The sequence below is a fragment of the Neophocaena asiaeorientalis genome, unplaced genomic scaffold, assembly GCF_003031525.2.
Source record: "Neophocaena asiaeorientalis asiaeorientalis breed wild unplaced genomic scaffold, Neophocaena_asiaeorientalis_V1.1 scaffold112, whole genome shotgun sequence".
NCBI classification, from domain to species: Eukaryota; Metazoa; Chordata; class Mammalia; order Artiodactyla; family Phocoenidae; genus Neophocaena; species Neophocaena asiaeorientalis.
In genome coordinates this window covers 967,871-984,769 of record NW_020175413.1, presented here as the reverse complement: position 1 = coordinate 984,769, position 16,899 = coordinate 967,871, and the positions used below count along the sequence as shown (strand labels likewise).

At 45.9% G+C, this 16,899-nt stretch overlaps 1 protein-coding gene and 1 pseudogene across 1 annotated transcript in view; both read left to right on the top strand.

Annotated features, from left to right (window-relative positions):
- ANKRD33B (ankyrin repeat domain 33B) overlaps nucleotides 1–15,684 on the top strand; it is a gene marked incomplete at its 3' end in the record, with an annotated part of 80,387 nt that extends 64,703 nt beyond the window's left edge. The window contains exon 4 of the mRNA XM_024767206.1: nucleotides 14,900–15,684. Coding sequence (XP_024622974.1) covers nucleotides 14,900–15,684 — 785 coding nt within the window. The remainder of the gene's footprint in view (nucleotides 1–14,899) is intronic.
- Nucleotides 821–7,059, top strand: LOC112414636 (son of sevenless homolog 2 pseudogene; annotated as a pseudogene).
- Nucleotides 15,685–16,899: the final 1,215 nt, after the last annotated feature.

Below are 16,899 nucleotides of genomic sequence, written 5' to 3'. Positions count from 1 at the left end.
CGGCCCACGCCCTTGCCTGTCAGGCCACCGGCCCGGCCCGTTTCGGCCCGCGGGCCGCCCCCGCTACGGAGGCGCTGCCGCCGGGGCCATGCCGCAGGCGCCGCATACGTACGAGTTCGTCAGCGAAGACAACAGTCCGACATGGCGGGGACTGTTGGTCTCGGCCCAGCGGAAGGTTCAGGAGCAAGTACATCCCAATCTCTCAGCTGATGAAGAGTCTCTCTATTATATTGAAGAGCTGATTTTTCAGCTGCTTAATAAATTATGCATGGCCCAACCAAGGACTGTTCAAGATGTGGAGGAGCGAGTTCAAAAGACCTTTCCTCACCCAATGGATAAGTGGGCTACTGCTGATGCATAGTCTGCCATAGAGAGACGAAAGCGAAGAAATCCTCTTACTGCCTGTGGACAAAATCCATCCTTCACTGAAGGATGTTTTAGGGTACAAAGTGGACTACCATGTGTCCCTGTATATTGTGGCTGTACTAGAGTATATCTCAGCTCATATTTTGAAATTGGCTGGTAATTATGTATTTAATATCCGACATTATGAAATATCCCAACAGGACATTAAAGTGTCAATGTGTGCAGATAAGGTTGTTTTTTATTTTTTTTATTTTTTGCGGTACGCGGGCCTCTCACTGTTGTGGCGTCTCCCGTTGCGGAGCACAGGCTCCGGACGCGCAGGCCCAGTGGCCGCGGCTCACGGGCCCAGCTGCTCCGTGGCACGTGGGATCTTCCCGGACCGGGGCACGAACCCGTGTCCCCTGCATCGGCAGGCGGACTCTCAACCACTGCGCCACCAGGGAAGCCCTGCAGATAAGGTTTTGATGGACATGTTGGATCAGGATGACATAGGCTTGGTTTCTCTTTGTGAAGATGAACCTGGTTCTTCAGGTGAATTAAACTACTATGACCTTGTCAGAACTGAAATTGCAGAAGAAAGACAGTATCTACGGGAACTAAATATGATCATAAAAGTGTTTTGAGAAGCTTTTATTTCTGACAGAAAGCTGTCTAAACTTTCTGATATTGAAAAGATTTTCAGTAACATTTTAGATAATACATGAATTGACCGTGAAACTTTTAGGTTTAATTGAAGACACAGTTGAAATGACTGATGAAAGCAGCCCTCGTCCCTTAGCTGGAAGCTGTTTTGAAGATTTGGCAGAGGAACAAGCATTTGATCCTTATGAAACATTATCACAGGATATTCTTTCACCAAAATTTAATGAGCATTTCAGTAAGTTAATGGCCAGACCCGCAGTGGCTCTACACTTTCAGTCCATTGCTGATGGTTTTAAAGAGGCAGTTCGTTATGTCCTTCCACGCCTTATGCTGGTGCCAGTGTATCATTGTTGGCACTATTTTGAATTGTTAAAGCAATTGAAAGCATGTAGTGAAGAGCATGAAGACAGAGAATGTTTGAACCAAGCTGTTACTGCTCTCATAAATCTCCAAGGTAGTGTGGACCGAATTTACAAGCAGTATTCACCTAGATGCTGACCTGGGGATCCTGTTTGCCTTTTTATAATCATCAATTAAGAAGCAAGCACCTGGCTATTAAAAAAATGAATGAAATTCAGAAAAACATAGATGGATGGGAAGGCAAAGATATTGGACAGTGTTGTAATCAATTTATTATGGAAGGCCCATTGACCAGAATTGGTGCTAAACACAAACGGCATATTTTTCTCTTCGATGGCTTAATGATTAGCCACAGACCCAGTCACAGCCAGTCACACCTTCCAGGATACAGTAGTGCAGAATACAGATTAAAAGAAAAATTTGTCATGAGGAAAATACAAATATGTGGTAAAGAAGATACTTGTGAGTGCAAACATGCTTTTGAATTAGTATCCAAAGATGAAAACAGCATAATATTTGCTAAGTTTGCTGAAGAGAAAAATAATCGGATGGCAGCACTTATTTCTCTTCATTACCATAGTACTCTACATCAAATGCTAGATTCAGTATTATTGAAGGAAGAAAATGAGCAACCACTTCGATTACCGAGTCCTGAAGTGTATCGTTTTGTGGTAAAAGATTCTGAGGAAAACATTGTTTTTGAAGACAACTTGCAAAGTAGAAGTGGAATCCCCATTATTAAAGGAGGAACTGTGGTGAAATTAATTGAAAGGTTAACACATCACATGTATGCAGATCCCAATTTTGTTCGCACTTTTCTTACTACGTATTGTTCATTTTGTAAACCACAGGAATTGCTAAGCTTACTGATTGAACGATTTGAAATTCCAGAGCCAGAACCTAGTGAAGCAGATAAATTGGCAGTAGAGAAAGGCAAGCAGCCAATCAGCGCAGACCTTAAAAGGTTTTGCAAGGAATATGTCCAGCCAGTACAACTTAGGATCTTAAATGTGTTTCGGCACAGGGTTGAACACCATTTTTATGACTTTGAAAGAGACCTGGAGTTGCTTGAAAGACTAGAATCCTTCATTTCAAGTGTCAGAGGGAAAGCTCTGAAGAAATGGGTAGAGTCAATTGCTAAGATCATCAAGAGGAAGAAACAAGCTCAGGCAAATGGAATAAGCCATAATATTACCTTTGAAAGTCCACCTCCACCAACTGAATGGCATATCAGCAGACCAGGACAGTTTGAAACATTTGATCTCATGACACTTCATCCAATAGAAATTGCATGTCAGCTGACACTTTTGGAATCTGATCTCTACAGGAAAGTTCAACCTTCTGAACTTGTAGGGAGTGTATGGACCAAAGAAGATAAATAAATTCTCCAAATTTATTAAAAATGATTCGCCACACCACAAATCTCACTCTCTGGTTTGAAAAGCGCATTGTGGACGCAGAAAATTTTGAGGAATGGGTGGCAGTACTAAGTAGAATTATAGAAATTCTGCAAGTTTTTCAAGATTTGAATAATTTCAGTGGTGTATTAGAGATCGTCAGTGCAGTAAATTCAGTATGAGTCTGTAGACTAGATCATACCTTGAGGAGAGAAAAAGGAAAATTTTGGATGAAGCTGTGGAATTAAGTCAAGATCATTTTAAAAAATATCTAGTGAAACTTAAGTCAATCAGTCCACCTTGTGTGTCTTTTTTTGGAATATATTTAACAAATATTCTGAAGACTGAAGAAGGGAATAATGATTTTTTAAAAAAGAAAGGGAAAGATTTAATCAATTTCAGTAAGAGGAAAAAAGTAGCTGAAATTACTGGAGAAATTCGTCAATATCAGAATCAGCCGTACTGTTTACGGATAGAACCAGAAATGAGGAGGTTCTTTGAAAACCTTAACCCCATGGGAAATGCTTCTGAAAACGAGTTTACACATTATTTGTTCAACAATTCACTAGAAATTGAACCCCGAAACCGCAAACAGCCACCTCGATTTCCTAGGAAATCAACTTTCTCTTTAAAATCTCCTGGAATAAGGCCTAATACAGGCCGACATGGCTCTACCTCAGGTACTTTACGAGGTCATCCAACACCATTACAAAGAGAACCACCTAAAATAAGCTTTAGTCGGATTGCTGAAACAGAGCTTGAATCAACGGTGTCAGCACCAACCTCTCCGAATACACCATCTCCTCCACCAGTATCTGCTTCTTCAGACCTTAGTGTGTTTTTAGATGTGGATCTCAACAGTTCCTGTGGAAGCAATAGCATCTTCGCTCCAGTCCTCTTGCCTCATTCAAAGTCTTTCTTTAGTTCGTGTGGTAGTTTACATAAACTAAGTGAAGGGCCACTGATTCCCCCTCCACTTCCTCCTCGAAAAAAATTTGATCAGGATGCTTCAGATTCCAAGGGGACTATGAAATCTGATGATGACCCCCCTGCTATTCTGCCAAGACAGCCTCCTCCTCCAAAGGTAAAACCCAGAGTTCCTGCTCCTTCTGGTGCATTTGACGGGCCTCTGCATAGTCCACCACCGCCGCCGCCGAGAGATCCTCTTCCCGATACCCCTCCACCAGTTCCCCTTCGGCCTCCAGAACACTTTATAAACTGTCCGTTTACTCTTCAGCCACCTCCACTGGGACATCTTCACAGAGATCCAGACTGGTTCAGAGACGATAGTACATGTCCCAATTCTCCAAACACTCCTCCTAGCGCACCCTCTCCAAGGGTACCGCGTCGACGCTATGTGCTCAGTTCTAGTCAGAATAATCTTGCTCATCCTCAAGTGCCCCCTGTTCCACCAAGGCAGAATTCAAGCCCTCACCTACCAAAACTGCCACCAAAGACTTACAAACGGGAGCTTTCGCACCCCCCATTGTATAGACTGCCTTTGCTAGAAAATGCAGAAACTCCTCAGTGACCCTAGCCATATGTAGTCATTGACACTGGAATGGTATTTGTACAGTTTTTTAAAAAATTTATTCCAAAAAGCCCTAGTATTTTAGTACTTTAAAAAAAATAATGTTCTTACAAAAATGCTACTGATCAAATAAGCTTTTAAAGATTGGAAAAATAAAAGTACAGAAGTCCTTTGCCATTATCCTCGATGAGTAGCATTGCCTTGTCTTGGATCCTCAGTGCTGCCCAAAGGCCAGTATAAAGAATTTATATTTGCACTGTAGACTCTGCTAAAATATGGTTTAAAGTGACAGTGACGGCACTGAAAGCGGATAGTGCATTTGTGGAATTTTTCAAATTTGAGTAACAGATGACTTTTTAAGGCAGTGAATTTATACACATATAGGGGGTGTGTGGTGATACTGATTTTTAAGCCTCTTGGACCATCTTCTAGTTTTTACGTCCAGTTTTTACATTTCGGAAGATCGTGAATAACACCCACTGCTCTTAAACTCTTTAATGCCGTGTCTTAAAAGCCTGAATTTGCTGCTGAAGACAAAAGTGAAAAATAGAACGGAAATAATAGAATGCACTGTGTTTATTGTTTTGTCGAAATGTAAACAGACTACCTAACCCAATCATAGAGGAGAAAAGGGCATATATCTTATACAGATGTGCCTTTTTGCAGACTGTGGTGTCTTTAGCTAACGAGTTGCCTGTTGTTTTGGAAAACAAAGTTAATATGCCATACATGTACAGTTTTGTTTATATTGTACATTTAAAGATAACGCTAATAACCTATATAAATTTATGTGACTCAAGGCCTATCGTACGGTCTGCTACTTTACTAATTCATAAAGCTGGAGGATAAGTTTCTTATGGCATAGGAACCAACTGCATTGCCTTCAAAACCAAGTAACTTTCTCTATAAATCTTGTGTTAACTAAAAATTTTTAAAGTATTTTTTTAGGTTGGTAATATTTAAACCAGCAGACACTTAAAGCTTTATTAAACTTTTTAATCAGAGACGTGATAAAAACTTTTATTTGCCATTTGTACTCCTTCACTCTAAGTGATGAAAAAGCGTGTTTTCCTCTTAGGTCCGTAGCAGCAGATGTAAAGTAGCCAAAAGCCACATTGTTTATTTACTGGTCTGTGGCCTTTTACTGTGCTTTGTATCAGAATTCCTAACAAGATTAATAAATCACCCCAGTCTTAATTTTTAAAAGAAAAAAAAAAAAAAAGCTCCTGCTTTCAGGGTGGGTTGGGAGGTCACAGCACTGGTCACCCCATAGGCCAGCCCTCCTGTTTCCTCACCCCCTAGCCTCATCCTGCCTGCATTTTTCTTCACAAACGTGTGCTCTGGTCTTGACGCCGGCAAGATGGTCCTATTGAAGGTGGGCAAAGGGATGGCAGGGTCTACCCAGGAGCCCTCCCAGGTGTCTGCTTGCTGGTGGGTGGAGTCACGTGGTCATATGATGTTGTAACTGAGCGAGGGCTCGTGTGCCTGCAGTGCAGAAAGCCATACCCTGACGGTGGTTGTTCACAGCAAAGCAAGGGTTTATTTGCAGGGCACCAAGCAAGGAGTACCGGCGGCTTAGGCTCAGAAGACCCGAACCTCCCGATGGCTTTTAGGCAACGGTTTTTAAAGATGGTGTTAGGGGAGAGGGTCAAAGGTTGCCTGACCAGCTTGTTGACCTTCTGATCAGCTGGTGGTGAGGTAACAGGGTGATGCTTCAGGAGCCTCAACCATCAACCTTTGGGTTCCAGCCGGTCTGGGATCTAGTGCTTGTGGTCAGTGTAGTCACCATCCGCCACTGGGAGGGGGTCTTAGTTTCTGCAGAACAGCTCAGAGATATGCACCAGATTGTCACCTGTATCCCTTCAGGAGGAACTAGGAGTCCTGTGACTCTGTTGTCCTGGTCATTAACTGCTTGAGTCTGCTCTTTGGAACTCGAGGAAGGCCTAGGAGACTAAAGCCTTTTTTCTACAAACAAGAAACGGGACACAGATGGGCTTTCGCACCCGGGAAGGCCTCACAGGGTCCTGCTCGGTTTCAATCCCCGCTTTTCTTTGATTTGCATCCATCCTGAGGAGAGCAGGAGTGGGACAAGAAAGGGATTAAAGTTTTGGGTAGAGAGGTTCATCATAAATTGCGGGAGTGGGACTCGGTTTTAGGGGTCTTGGTTTCTGTGTGGGGCAGTTTCTTTCTGCCTGGCATCACAGTGGAATGTTCTCAGGCTGGGCCAGCACGGCAGGCCCCCCTTTGCCCTTTTGGCCTCATCATCTTGAGGGAAGCCCCTCCTCTGAGCCTCTCTGTCCTCATCTGTGAAATGGGAGTAATGACTTCTTCCCCACCTCCCTGAGGATGAAATACATCACTTTGTAAACTCCCTGGGGCTATACATACTTAAGGAATTACTGAGCTGAATTCCTTGTGACTAATCTCTAGTTGTTTTCCCCCTCACTCTAAAATGGAATTAATGATCATTGTTAGGGCACAACCTCATTGGGTTATTCTGGCAATAAAATGAGAAAATGTATGTGAAGCACACACCCAGGGCCAGGCGCAGAGGGAGCATCTCACACAGGGGGAGATGCTGCTGTCGCCAGTATTTAATTTCATGATCTTAGTTTATTTTGTTTTTGTTCTTGGCACTGGGTTCAGCCGGTCTTGCTTGGCCCTACGAGCTCCCAGAGAGGTGGCATCCCCTCCAGTCTCAGTATCTCGAGGACCACGTTAAAATTCTTCCAGGCATCAGCCTGGGCTAGTAGCTCTGTTTAGACAACTTGCTTCTTTTTGTAAATAAACCTTCATTTGGGGATAATCTTAGGTGTATGGAAAAGCGACAGAGGTAGTAGAGAGAGCACCCACAGAGCCCCGACCCAGCACCGCCCTCCCTCCCCCGACCATGTTAGCATCTTACCGAGAGGCAGAAACTGCACAGTACAAGTCACTGAAGTCCAGACTTTATCCAGATGTCACCAGTTCTTCCACAGATGGCCCCTTTCTGTTCCAGCATCCCAGCCAGGCTCCCACACTGAGTTGTCACACGTCCCCAGTCTGTTCTGGTCCCCAGAGGTTGCTCAGTCTTCATGCCTTGTCCATGACTTGGTCTTGACACTGGCCAATGATCACTGGTCCCCCAACCTGAGCCCATCTGTCTTTTTCCTTGTGATTAGATTGGGGTTACAGGATTTGTTACAAACCTACTTTGGATTGTTTTTTTCTCCTGCTTTAGCTGAAGTGTTTTAGGGGATGCTGTAAGAAAAATAAACTCACTAAGCGAAGACAGAGGCTTCAAAGATGAAAACCTTCTTGGAATTAAAAAAGATCCTAATTAAAATTAATCTCATTGGTTGTGCTTTTGACTCAGTGACAGTTTCATTTTTTTAAAGTGAGATAGCCGTTTCCACAGGGTTTATCAGTGACATCAGGGAGGGATGGTTCCTCCTAATTTAATGGTGATTAGGATGCTTTTGTGTTTTGGGGGGAGCTTCATCTGCTTTTACTGCTTCTGGATCTAGTTATAATTGAGTGTAAATTAGCAATTCCCTTTTACAACCAAAAACTTTCGATGTCAGTCGAGGCATTTTCCCCAATGAATTAATTTGAATTACAAACCCTCTTGTTTTCGGATTAATTGCCTTCTCATCAGTCTGGACCGTGCATGGGATTTGCTGTCATTTTTTCCCTGAGTCTGGTAGAGGTTTCAGGCATTTACAGATCACAGAACCTTTCAGATCTCGCGAGAGATGGGCCTGCTTGAGGGCAGTGTGTTCAATGCTAATGTGTTTCTTTTTCTTTTCCCTTAGTTATTTGGATAACAAATTTGGCCTTAGGTTTTATATACCCTACCTTTCCTGTTCCTGTCAACGTGAGCACAACCCCATCAAAGTCTAGAATAATCCACGTGAGTGCAGACCTCTAGTGCCTCTGTTCCTGAACTGTACCTGGTCAGAACAGAATGGCCAATAGAACCAACCTGGAAATCAGGACCCCTGGTTTCAAATTCCAGCCCCACCATTCAGCCTCTCTATACCCAGGGCCAGTCACCTCCTGCTGTGGGCCTGTTTCTTCTGTAAAATTCGGTGAATGTCAGTAGTTACTGCAGGAGGTCATGACGTGTATTGAGTTCACACTTCACAGCTCTCAGGGGCTCGCCTGGCATGGAGGAAGCCATCAGTCATTGTTGGTTGTCATTGTTACTGGTGACTTTATGTGTTCACTATTATGTGTTAAATGAATGGAAAACTATGGTATATTTTTCCCTTTGAAAATATCCTTGTGATCAGATACTTAAACTTTCTATGGAGGGTAACTCAGGTTTCTTAATCTTGGCACTGTTGATGTTTGGGGCCAGATAATTCTTCGTGGTCGGGCTGTCCTGTGGGTTGTAGGGTGTTTAGCAGCGTCCCTGGCCTCTGCACACTAGGTGACTGTAGCACCCCCCAGCTGTGACGATCAAAAATATCTCCAGACGTTGCCAAACGTCCCCTAGTGGGAAAGTGGCCTCTTGTTGAAAACCACTGATATAACTAATGTAAATGGGAAATGAAGGGAAAAGTGAAAAGAAAATCTGACACCTTTTCCAGGGAGCTTTTGAGCTGCCCTCTAAGGCTTTTATTGTTTAACTTACAGAATATTTTCCTTTTTTACTATTGCCGCTAAGTTACCTTATACTTTTTCCCAGGAAAGTGGGTCACATTTTCTTCTTACAGATGAGTGTGTACGTTTTAAAAGAAAAAACAATACGTGATTGAATGCCTTTCCTGGGTTTGGTACATAGCAATAGGACACTTGTTGAAATGTTTAAACAATTTGCAACAGTATTTTAAAGTCTTCTTATTTCCGTTTGAATTTATCAATATTAAGAAAAACTAAGCCTGTAAAGATCCTAAAATCTGGGTATTTCTTTTGGATTGATGTTTACAGAATCAGGTCATCCTGTGATCATTTTAAAAGCAAAAGGCACGAGCATTACTACATATTAATAGTTAGGATAAAACTGTGTATCTCATTCTCATTTTTTCAAGTGCCGTGTTCTTCTGAACCTGAGTGTCTTTCTGCACCTGGGTTGAATTTCCGAGTTGCAGTTTCATAATATTCAATAAGAACTATTTCCTTTTGGAAATAATGAATCATTGAATTGAATGCCCCCCTAGACTGTTTAGATTTTCCAATAGTTCATAACCTGTTGGTGCATATCAGCTCTTATCTTACCTTGTTGGGCAGAACGAAATAGTGTCAGAATTACCAGAACTCAGGCTTTTAATAGAAATATAACCAAGTTCTCGGGCTTCCCTGGTGGTGCAGTGGTTAAGAATCCACCTGCCAATGCAGGGGACACAGGTTCGAGCCCTGGTCCTGGAGGATCCCACATGCCGCGGAGCAACTAAGCCCGTGGGCCACAGCTACTGAGCCTGTGCTCTAGAGCCTGCGAGTCACAACTACTGAGCCCACGCACCACAACTACTGAAGCCCGTGCGCCTAGAGCCCGTGCTCCCCAACAAGAAAAACCATCGCAAGGAGCAGCCCGCGCACCACAACGAAGAGTAGCCCCCGCTCGCCGCAACTAGAGAAAGCCCGCGCGCAGCAACGAAGACCCAGCGCAGCCAAGAATAAATAAATTAAATAAATAAATTAAAAAAAATATATATATATAACCAAGTTCTGAACAGCTGATATATTGGCTCCTTGGTTTTTGGCATCCCAAGGAGTAACGTCAGCTCTGCTGTTGAGATCCCAGGGGTTGGGGATAGGGTTGCGGAGCCTTGTTAATTCAGTGGAATATTAATGCCCCCAAGTGACAGGTGTATTTAATAAATGCTCTTAGAAGCCATATGAGGGAAGCCGTGATCATCTCTGAAGAGAAGCAGAACCCGGTGGAGGTTGGCAGGTTCCAGACTGGCTTAAGAGAGCTGGCTTTCATACCTGAGGTGTTGGTGTCACTCCTGCGGCACTTGCGGAGCAAAAACAAGCAAACAGAAGCCTTGAATCTCCCTGGGATTCCGGGCAGCAAAGCAGATGGAATGGAAGGTGTAGGAGGCCCGTTTACCGAACAGAGAGCAGAGGCACTCCCGCTGTACATCGTGTGCTCATCTTTGTCTTAGGCAAGCCCTGACTATGTGTTTCTGGAAAGCCGAAGGATATGATATCACCAGAGAGGTTTCTTTCTGTTTATAGAGGAAAACATGAATTTTCTGTGACTAAGTTGGAATAGTGTCAAGTAATTAGGCAGAGAAAGGGCTAAAAATAAGGCATTTCATATCACCAAGGGCACTGTCTTAGCCTGGGCACCCACGAGAGCCAACCGTGGGACAAGTGGTTGTTCTGGAAAGTCACCCTTGGAAGCTGGTCAGGGATAAGGAAGCCAGATTGGGAAGACTGGAAAATGAACCAGTGTGAGCTCATTAGCTGGCTACCCTGCGGGCTGTGGGCTTGAGCCCTGCTGAGACCCTCTGAGAGACTGAAATGCCTGAGGGTAGGGTGGGATCACCTGCCCCACCCCCTTCAAGGGCTCTTCCCTGTGACCCTGCGTCCTGCGTATACCCCAAGTGCCCAAGATACAGGCCACAGACAGCACAGGAGGAGGCCTGTAAGGACCGGTCCACAGTGGTCTTGTGGTGACTGTCACCGGCGGAAAAAGGCTCTTCCCTCGGTTCTCATCCTCTCGAAGAGAAAGAATTCAGTCCAGAGACATAGAGCAGTTTTAAGTAGCAAGAGCTTTTTATTAAGCAAAGCAAAAGTACACTCCGGAGAGAGAGAAGGGGCGCGGGGTTGTTTGGAAACTGGAAGCAGCCCCGCGGTAGGGCTGGGGTTGGTTTTTCAGAGTGGTGGAAAGCCCCTCAGGTCCTGCATCATTTGACTGCCAAGCTGATCGACAGCTTTAGGTTATATAACTTCTTCCTTCTGCGCAGGCGCTTACCCACAGGCACCCGGGCAAAACCCACAGAAGGGTGATGGATGCAGAAACCACAATGCTAATTTATTACAAACACGGCGTAATGAACCCCGGGTTACTGAGTCACCTTTTAGGTCTTGGTATGCCTGCACCAACCTGTGCTGGTGGTTTTATCTTGTTTGGTCTTGATAAGGCTGGAGACTTAACAGTCCTTGACCACAAAAGGGAGGCTCTCTGGGCATGTTCTAATCACCAGTGTCCAGATGGGGGAGGGAGAGATGACCCCGTCCAGGATGGGGCAGGGACCTGCTCATGTCTAACTATCTGACATGACCAGCAGGGTCTCTCGGCAGGAGGGGGACCAGATTGGGGCTCTGAAGGGTAGATAACATGGGGATGGGGGCTTATAGATAAGATAACATGGGAATGGGGGCTTATAGATAAATAGGAAAGGAAGTGACGCACCCTGGGCTCTGCCTGCCTCCTGCTGGTCCCACATACCTGGCCTTGACTGTTGGAGGAAAGCGTCCTAAGAATGAGCAACGGAAGGTAGATTGTTTTCCTTTAGTCCCTTTTAGAATGCTTTCTGCTTCCAGTAACAGAAATCCTGACTTGACGGTGGCTTAAAGAAAGCAAGTGTCTGTCTGTCTCACCTCACTGGAAGTCACCATGCAGAGCTTGGCCCTGGACTCCATGAGGACATCACAGAGCCAGGTTTCTTCCTCTTGTCCGCTCAGCTCCACCCGGCCCCCCAACCACCTGCCAGTGTGTTGACTGGTCACCTCATGATTGCACGATGGTCACCAGAGCTCCAGGCCTCAGATTCATCGGTCCCTTCGATCAGGGTGCCGCAGCCTTCTCTTTGGGGCTCACTGACCAGCTGTAAGGGAGACTGGGAGAACGGGGAACAACGTGGCAGGTCATCGAGGTCAGAACCATAATCCTCAATGGGGTGGGGATGTGTGTGATCCCTCAGGGGACATTTTTGGTTGTCACAGCTGGTGGAATGCTACTGGCATCTAGTGCACAGAGAACAGGGATGCTGTTAAAAGCCCTACAATCCCCAGAACAAATAGTCATCTGGCCCCAAATGTCAGTATGGCCAAGTTTTGAAACTCAGGGATAGACCAGTCATGATGCATTGCCTAGAACTGAGTAGTTGCTGCCTTGAATAAAATAGAGGATTCTGTGTAGACAGCTCACAGCACTTAACGTGGCAGCAGATGGACTCATTGGCAGGAGCCCAGCCTTTGCACGGCTGGACCCCTGGGCGAAACAACATGGGGTCAGGGGATGAGGATGCCGGGCGTCTCTGGGGCAGGCGATGGGTACTTTGGCCTGTCAGAGGTGCTCCGTATTTTCTAAAAAGATATAAGTATAACGTGCTAATCGTCAGTAGTTGCCTTTCATGATTTAATGACTATGCCCAGGCCTTTAATATTACCCTTAATAGTACTTTCTTAAGGAAGTGAATCTCGAATTTATAGCATAGCTGATTCTTGAGCTGCATTACAGTCAGAATGGCCTCCGTTCTTTACAGTGTTTGTATTTTCCAAGGTGATTTTGAAAAGGAAGAGGTGCACTCAACTTTTGACAGCTGTTCCTTTAGTTTTCCATTAGCATTTGAAAAATGTCTCTTTCAAGCAGCGTTCATTAAGATTTTAATTTTTCAGTTTGCTCCTTTTTTAAGTGACGTGCAACGAATTAAGGTTTAATGTGTCAATCTATTTTTTGCAATGACATTTTTACTGCCCCCTTTTCATCTGAGTCCGTTTATAAATTGTACTGTAGCTAATGAGTTCCATCGTGATCTCCAGTTCCCAATAATTACCACTCTTCTGATATGTTCTTTAACGTGTCACAGAATTAAGAGCATTACCGGGCGAGCTCAGGTGAGCTGCGTCTGCCTCAGCCAGGGGGCCACTGAGGGCTATGGGGCAGGGAAGTCGCTGAGACCCCCTGCTGCTCTCGTTCATATTCACCAGCCATCGCATGCCGGACACCCCGGTCTGTGTGGGATGTAAATGCAGAAGCTTCTGCTGGGCCTGGTCCCTGGGTAGACTAGATAACTGCCCTACTTCCCACATTGCTTTGCCAGTGGAAATATGACTAATGGGACTTGAAATGCTGAATGATTTTTAACTGTATATTTGGCTGAGATTGGCCCAAGATTAATTGAACAGCAATCCCTGGTTAATTTCTGTTTTACTACCAAGCTGAAACTTATGAACATTTTATCAAGTTGAGCTGAAGTTTAACTTTGCAGTATTAAGAGGGGGCAGTGGCTGGTACGGAGGAGATTTATTAAGGAAGTGACCAGTGTAAGGGAGACCGTGAGGATGTAGGAGATGCAGCCTCTGTCCTGCAGAAAGACAGAACCGATGGGAGATATATATTAAGAGATTTATTTTAGGGAATTGGCTCACGTGATTTAGGGGGTTGGTAAGCCTGGAATCTGTAGGACAGGCCAGTGGGCTGGAGACCTGGGCAGGAGTGGATGCTGCCGTCTTCAGGCTGAATTCTTTCTTCTCCAGGAAACTTCAACTTTTGCTCCTAAGACCTTGGACGAGGCTCACCCACATTTTGGGTGGTAATCTGGACTTAAAAGTCAACCAGTTGTGGATGCTAACCGCGCCTACAGAACAGCTTCACAGCGCACCTAGATTAGTGTTGGATTAAGTCCCTGAGTACTAGGCCCTGGCCCTGTTGACACAGGAAAGTGTCACAGAGGAAGAGCCCCCCAGCAGGGTGGTGGGAAGTGCAGGCAGCTGAGGGTCAGGACCCAGGTCTGAGCACTTCTCTCTTACCAGCTTCGAGGTCTCCAGCAGTGCCCTCAGCCACTGGGACCACCATCCATTCTGTAACAAACATTTATTAAATGCATGCCTCCTACCAGCCAGAACTATGTGTGTTAAGGAAGCAAAAATGACTTAAGTTTTTGCTTAAACTGCCTCTGTCCTGGAGAAGCCCACGACCCACGACCAACTAACCACCAGCACGAAAAGTGAAGGACCACACGTTTCCTGTAAGATAAGAACCATAATCGTCCCCACAAGAGATCTTGGAGGAAAAAGGGAGATGATAAATAAATAGGACACTGAATGCTTTGCCTGTGAGTTACTGTTAGTATTTTTAGAACATTCTAGTATCATCTGCCAAGTGTTACAAAGCACCTTTGTGGTCTGATTGTGTCTCCATTGCTGGAAAGCCATGAAATCTTATTTCTATAAAAAAATTCCACGATTTAGGTGCTGAGTTTAGGGGGTTTTATTTAGGAAAGATAAACCATTAAGTGGAACACTTAAAGGTCGGTTGTGGGGCTTCCCTGGTGGCGCAGTGGTTGAGAGTCCGCCTGCCGATGCAGGGGACACGGGTTCATGCCCTGGTCCGGGAAGATCCCACATGCCGCGGAGCGGCTGGGCCCGTGAACCATGGCCGCTGAGCCTGCGTGTCCAGAGCCTGTGCTCCGCAACGGGAGAGGCCACAACAGTCAGAGGCCCGCGTACCGCAAAAACAAAAGGTCGGTTGTGTTACAGTAGTAAACGCAAGAGGTGATGGTCAGGTGTGGGTTCATCCAGGTGGCCCAGCTCCAGGGTAGGGTCTGTTAGAAGGTTTTGGAAGTTTCACCTTTGATCCATTTCACTGTCTTTTCGTTTTCTGCCTGTGGAAGGGAGGTCTTATTGCATCCACCCATTCCTGTTTCTTCTTTGTGGTTTTCAGGGGCAGATGTCCACGCCAGGGACCCTCACCGCGGAATGTCGTCCCAGGAGTGGGCTACTTACACGGGAAGGTTCGAAGCGGTCCACGTCATCCAGAGGCTGCTGGAGCGACCCTGCCCAGAGCAGTTTGGGGAAAAGTACAAGCCAGAGCTGCCGCTGGCCCCCGAGGCGGGTCCGAAGCCTGCGGGCTCCAAGAACTGCTTGCAGAGGCTCACCGAGTTTGTGCGGTCCATGCTGACCTCCCGCTTGCGCCAAGGCCTGGAGGATGGGGGCGCCCTGGACCACATGGTCAGGATGACCACGAGCCTCTACAGCCCCGCCGTGGCCGTCGTCTGCCAGACCATGTGCCCCGAGAACCCCCCCTGTGTGGGGAAAAGGCGGCTGGCGGTGCAGGAAATCCTGGCGGCACGGGGGCACCCGGACACGCGAGCCCAAGAGAGGGACAAAGCGGAGGGCGCCGAGCAGCGATTCCGGACCTCCCAGACCGCGGGGGTCTCCAGAGAGGGGGCCCCCAGAGCCAGCTCCACGTCTTCTTCCCAGCTGCCAGCTGCCCCGCGGAAGGCCAGCCTCCTGTCCCTGCAGCTGCTGCGGCGGAGCAGCGTGCGGCCGGGCGTGGTCATCCCCAAGGTGCGCATCAGCAAGGCGCCCGCGCCCGCCTTCCAGCCCGAGCGCGCGGCGAAGGGCAGCACCAAGGACAGCACCCACCTGCAGCTCCCCAAGTGGCGGTACAAGGAGGCGAAGGAGGAAAGAAGGAAGGCGGAAGAGGCAGAGAAGCAGCGGCTGGGCCCGGCGTTTTTTTTTGGGGGGAGTCTGGGGGTGGGCGGGAGGAAGGACGCAGAACCTCCGCCCGGCCCTTGCCTTTTACGCACCACACGTCCCCGTGCCCGCAGGCTCCTTCGGCCAGAGAAAACGTTTGTGTTTGTTCAGCCTGCACCCAAGAGTGAATTGGTCATAGCACTAATCGATTTGCCTAAAACCAGTTCCCCCAGCAGTCAGTACACTTAGTGGGCGTTTTACCTAAAAGTTTATCTTTAGCACCTCCGTTAAGAAATTTTTAAGACCAGTTTGTCAGAAGGGCATTTTCTGTATAATTCTGTATTTTTAATCACAGTCAAACGTGCAGCACTTTACCAGCCCCATACAAAGATGGGGCTCTTCGTACGTAGGATGGTTTTAATGCATTTGTCTGAAGACCCTTTGTTTAAAGTACCGTTTCTAGCAATGACTACTTGTGATATCTCTATGATTTCACACAGAATTTGTGGCATTCTCCCCCCTTCTGCTGTTTGTTTGGGTCTTTGCCTTTCCATCTCACGTGGGTGCCCGTGAGCACTGCATGTTCTTAACTGGATTAAGTGATGCAGAATATTTCTTTCCATCTGATGGAGGCATTTACTTTACAGCAAAATGATCAAGTAAGATAGAGGAATCAGATTTCCTTGTGTCTTACTTTTTAAGCTCTCTTGTCCATCCAGTGCTAAAAAATGATGAAAAAACCCAGTTGTCAAAGTATGAGACTGCATAGAGAAGCACGTATTTATTGCTAGGACTAAACTCATTTTAAGCAAGGGATTTTAGATAAACTGTATACAAAGTCTTGAACATATTCAAAAATAGATATTGACATAAGAAAAAAGTATTTAAGAAAATAGGGGCAAATCTAATAAATTATTACTAGAAATACAAAAGTAAGTTATGTGCTCTTGGATAAATTGAATTCAGATATCCTTAAAATGTAAAGAAGATGCAAAAAGCATGAGGAACCCAGTGTTCTGCAGACTGCTGAAATGGGGGCAGGCGTAAATTTTTTAGAGAAACAGGGATTACAATTGAATACTTAAGCAAACATGTTTTAGGCAAATTTGCCTGGAGTGAGCTGGGTTGCTTCCGCCTCCTGACTCAATTCCAAGGAATCCCTGGTGTGGAATTACTTTCATTTTTCCTTTGATGACTGCCCCTGATCTTCAGTTTACCCTTATGCCGACTTTGTAGAATTTCCAA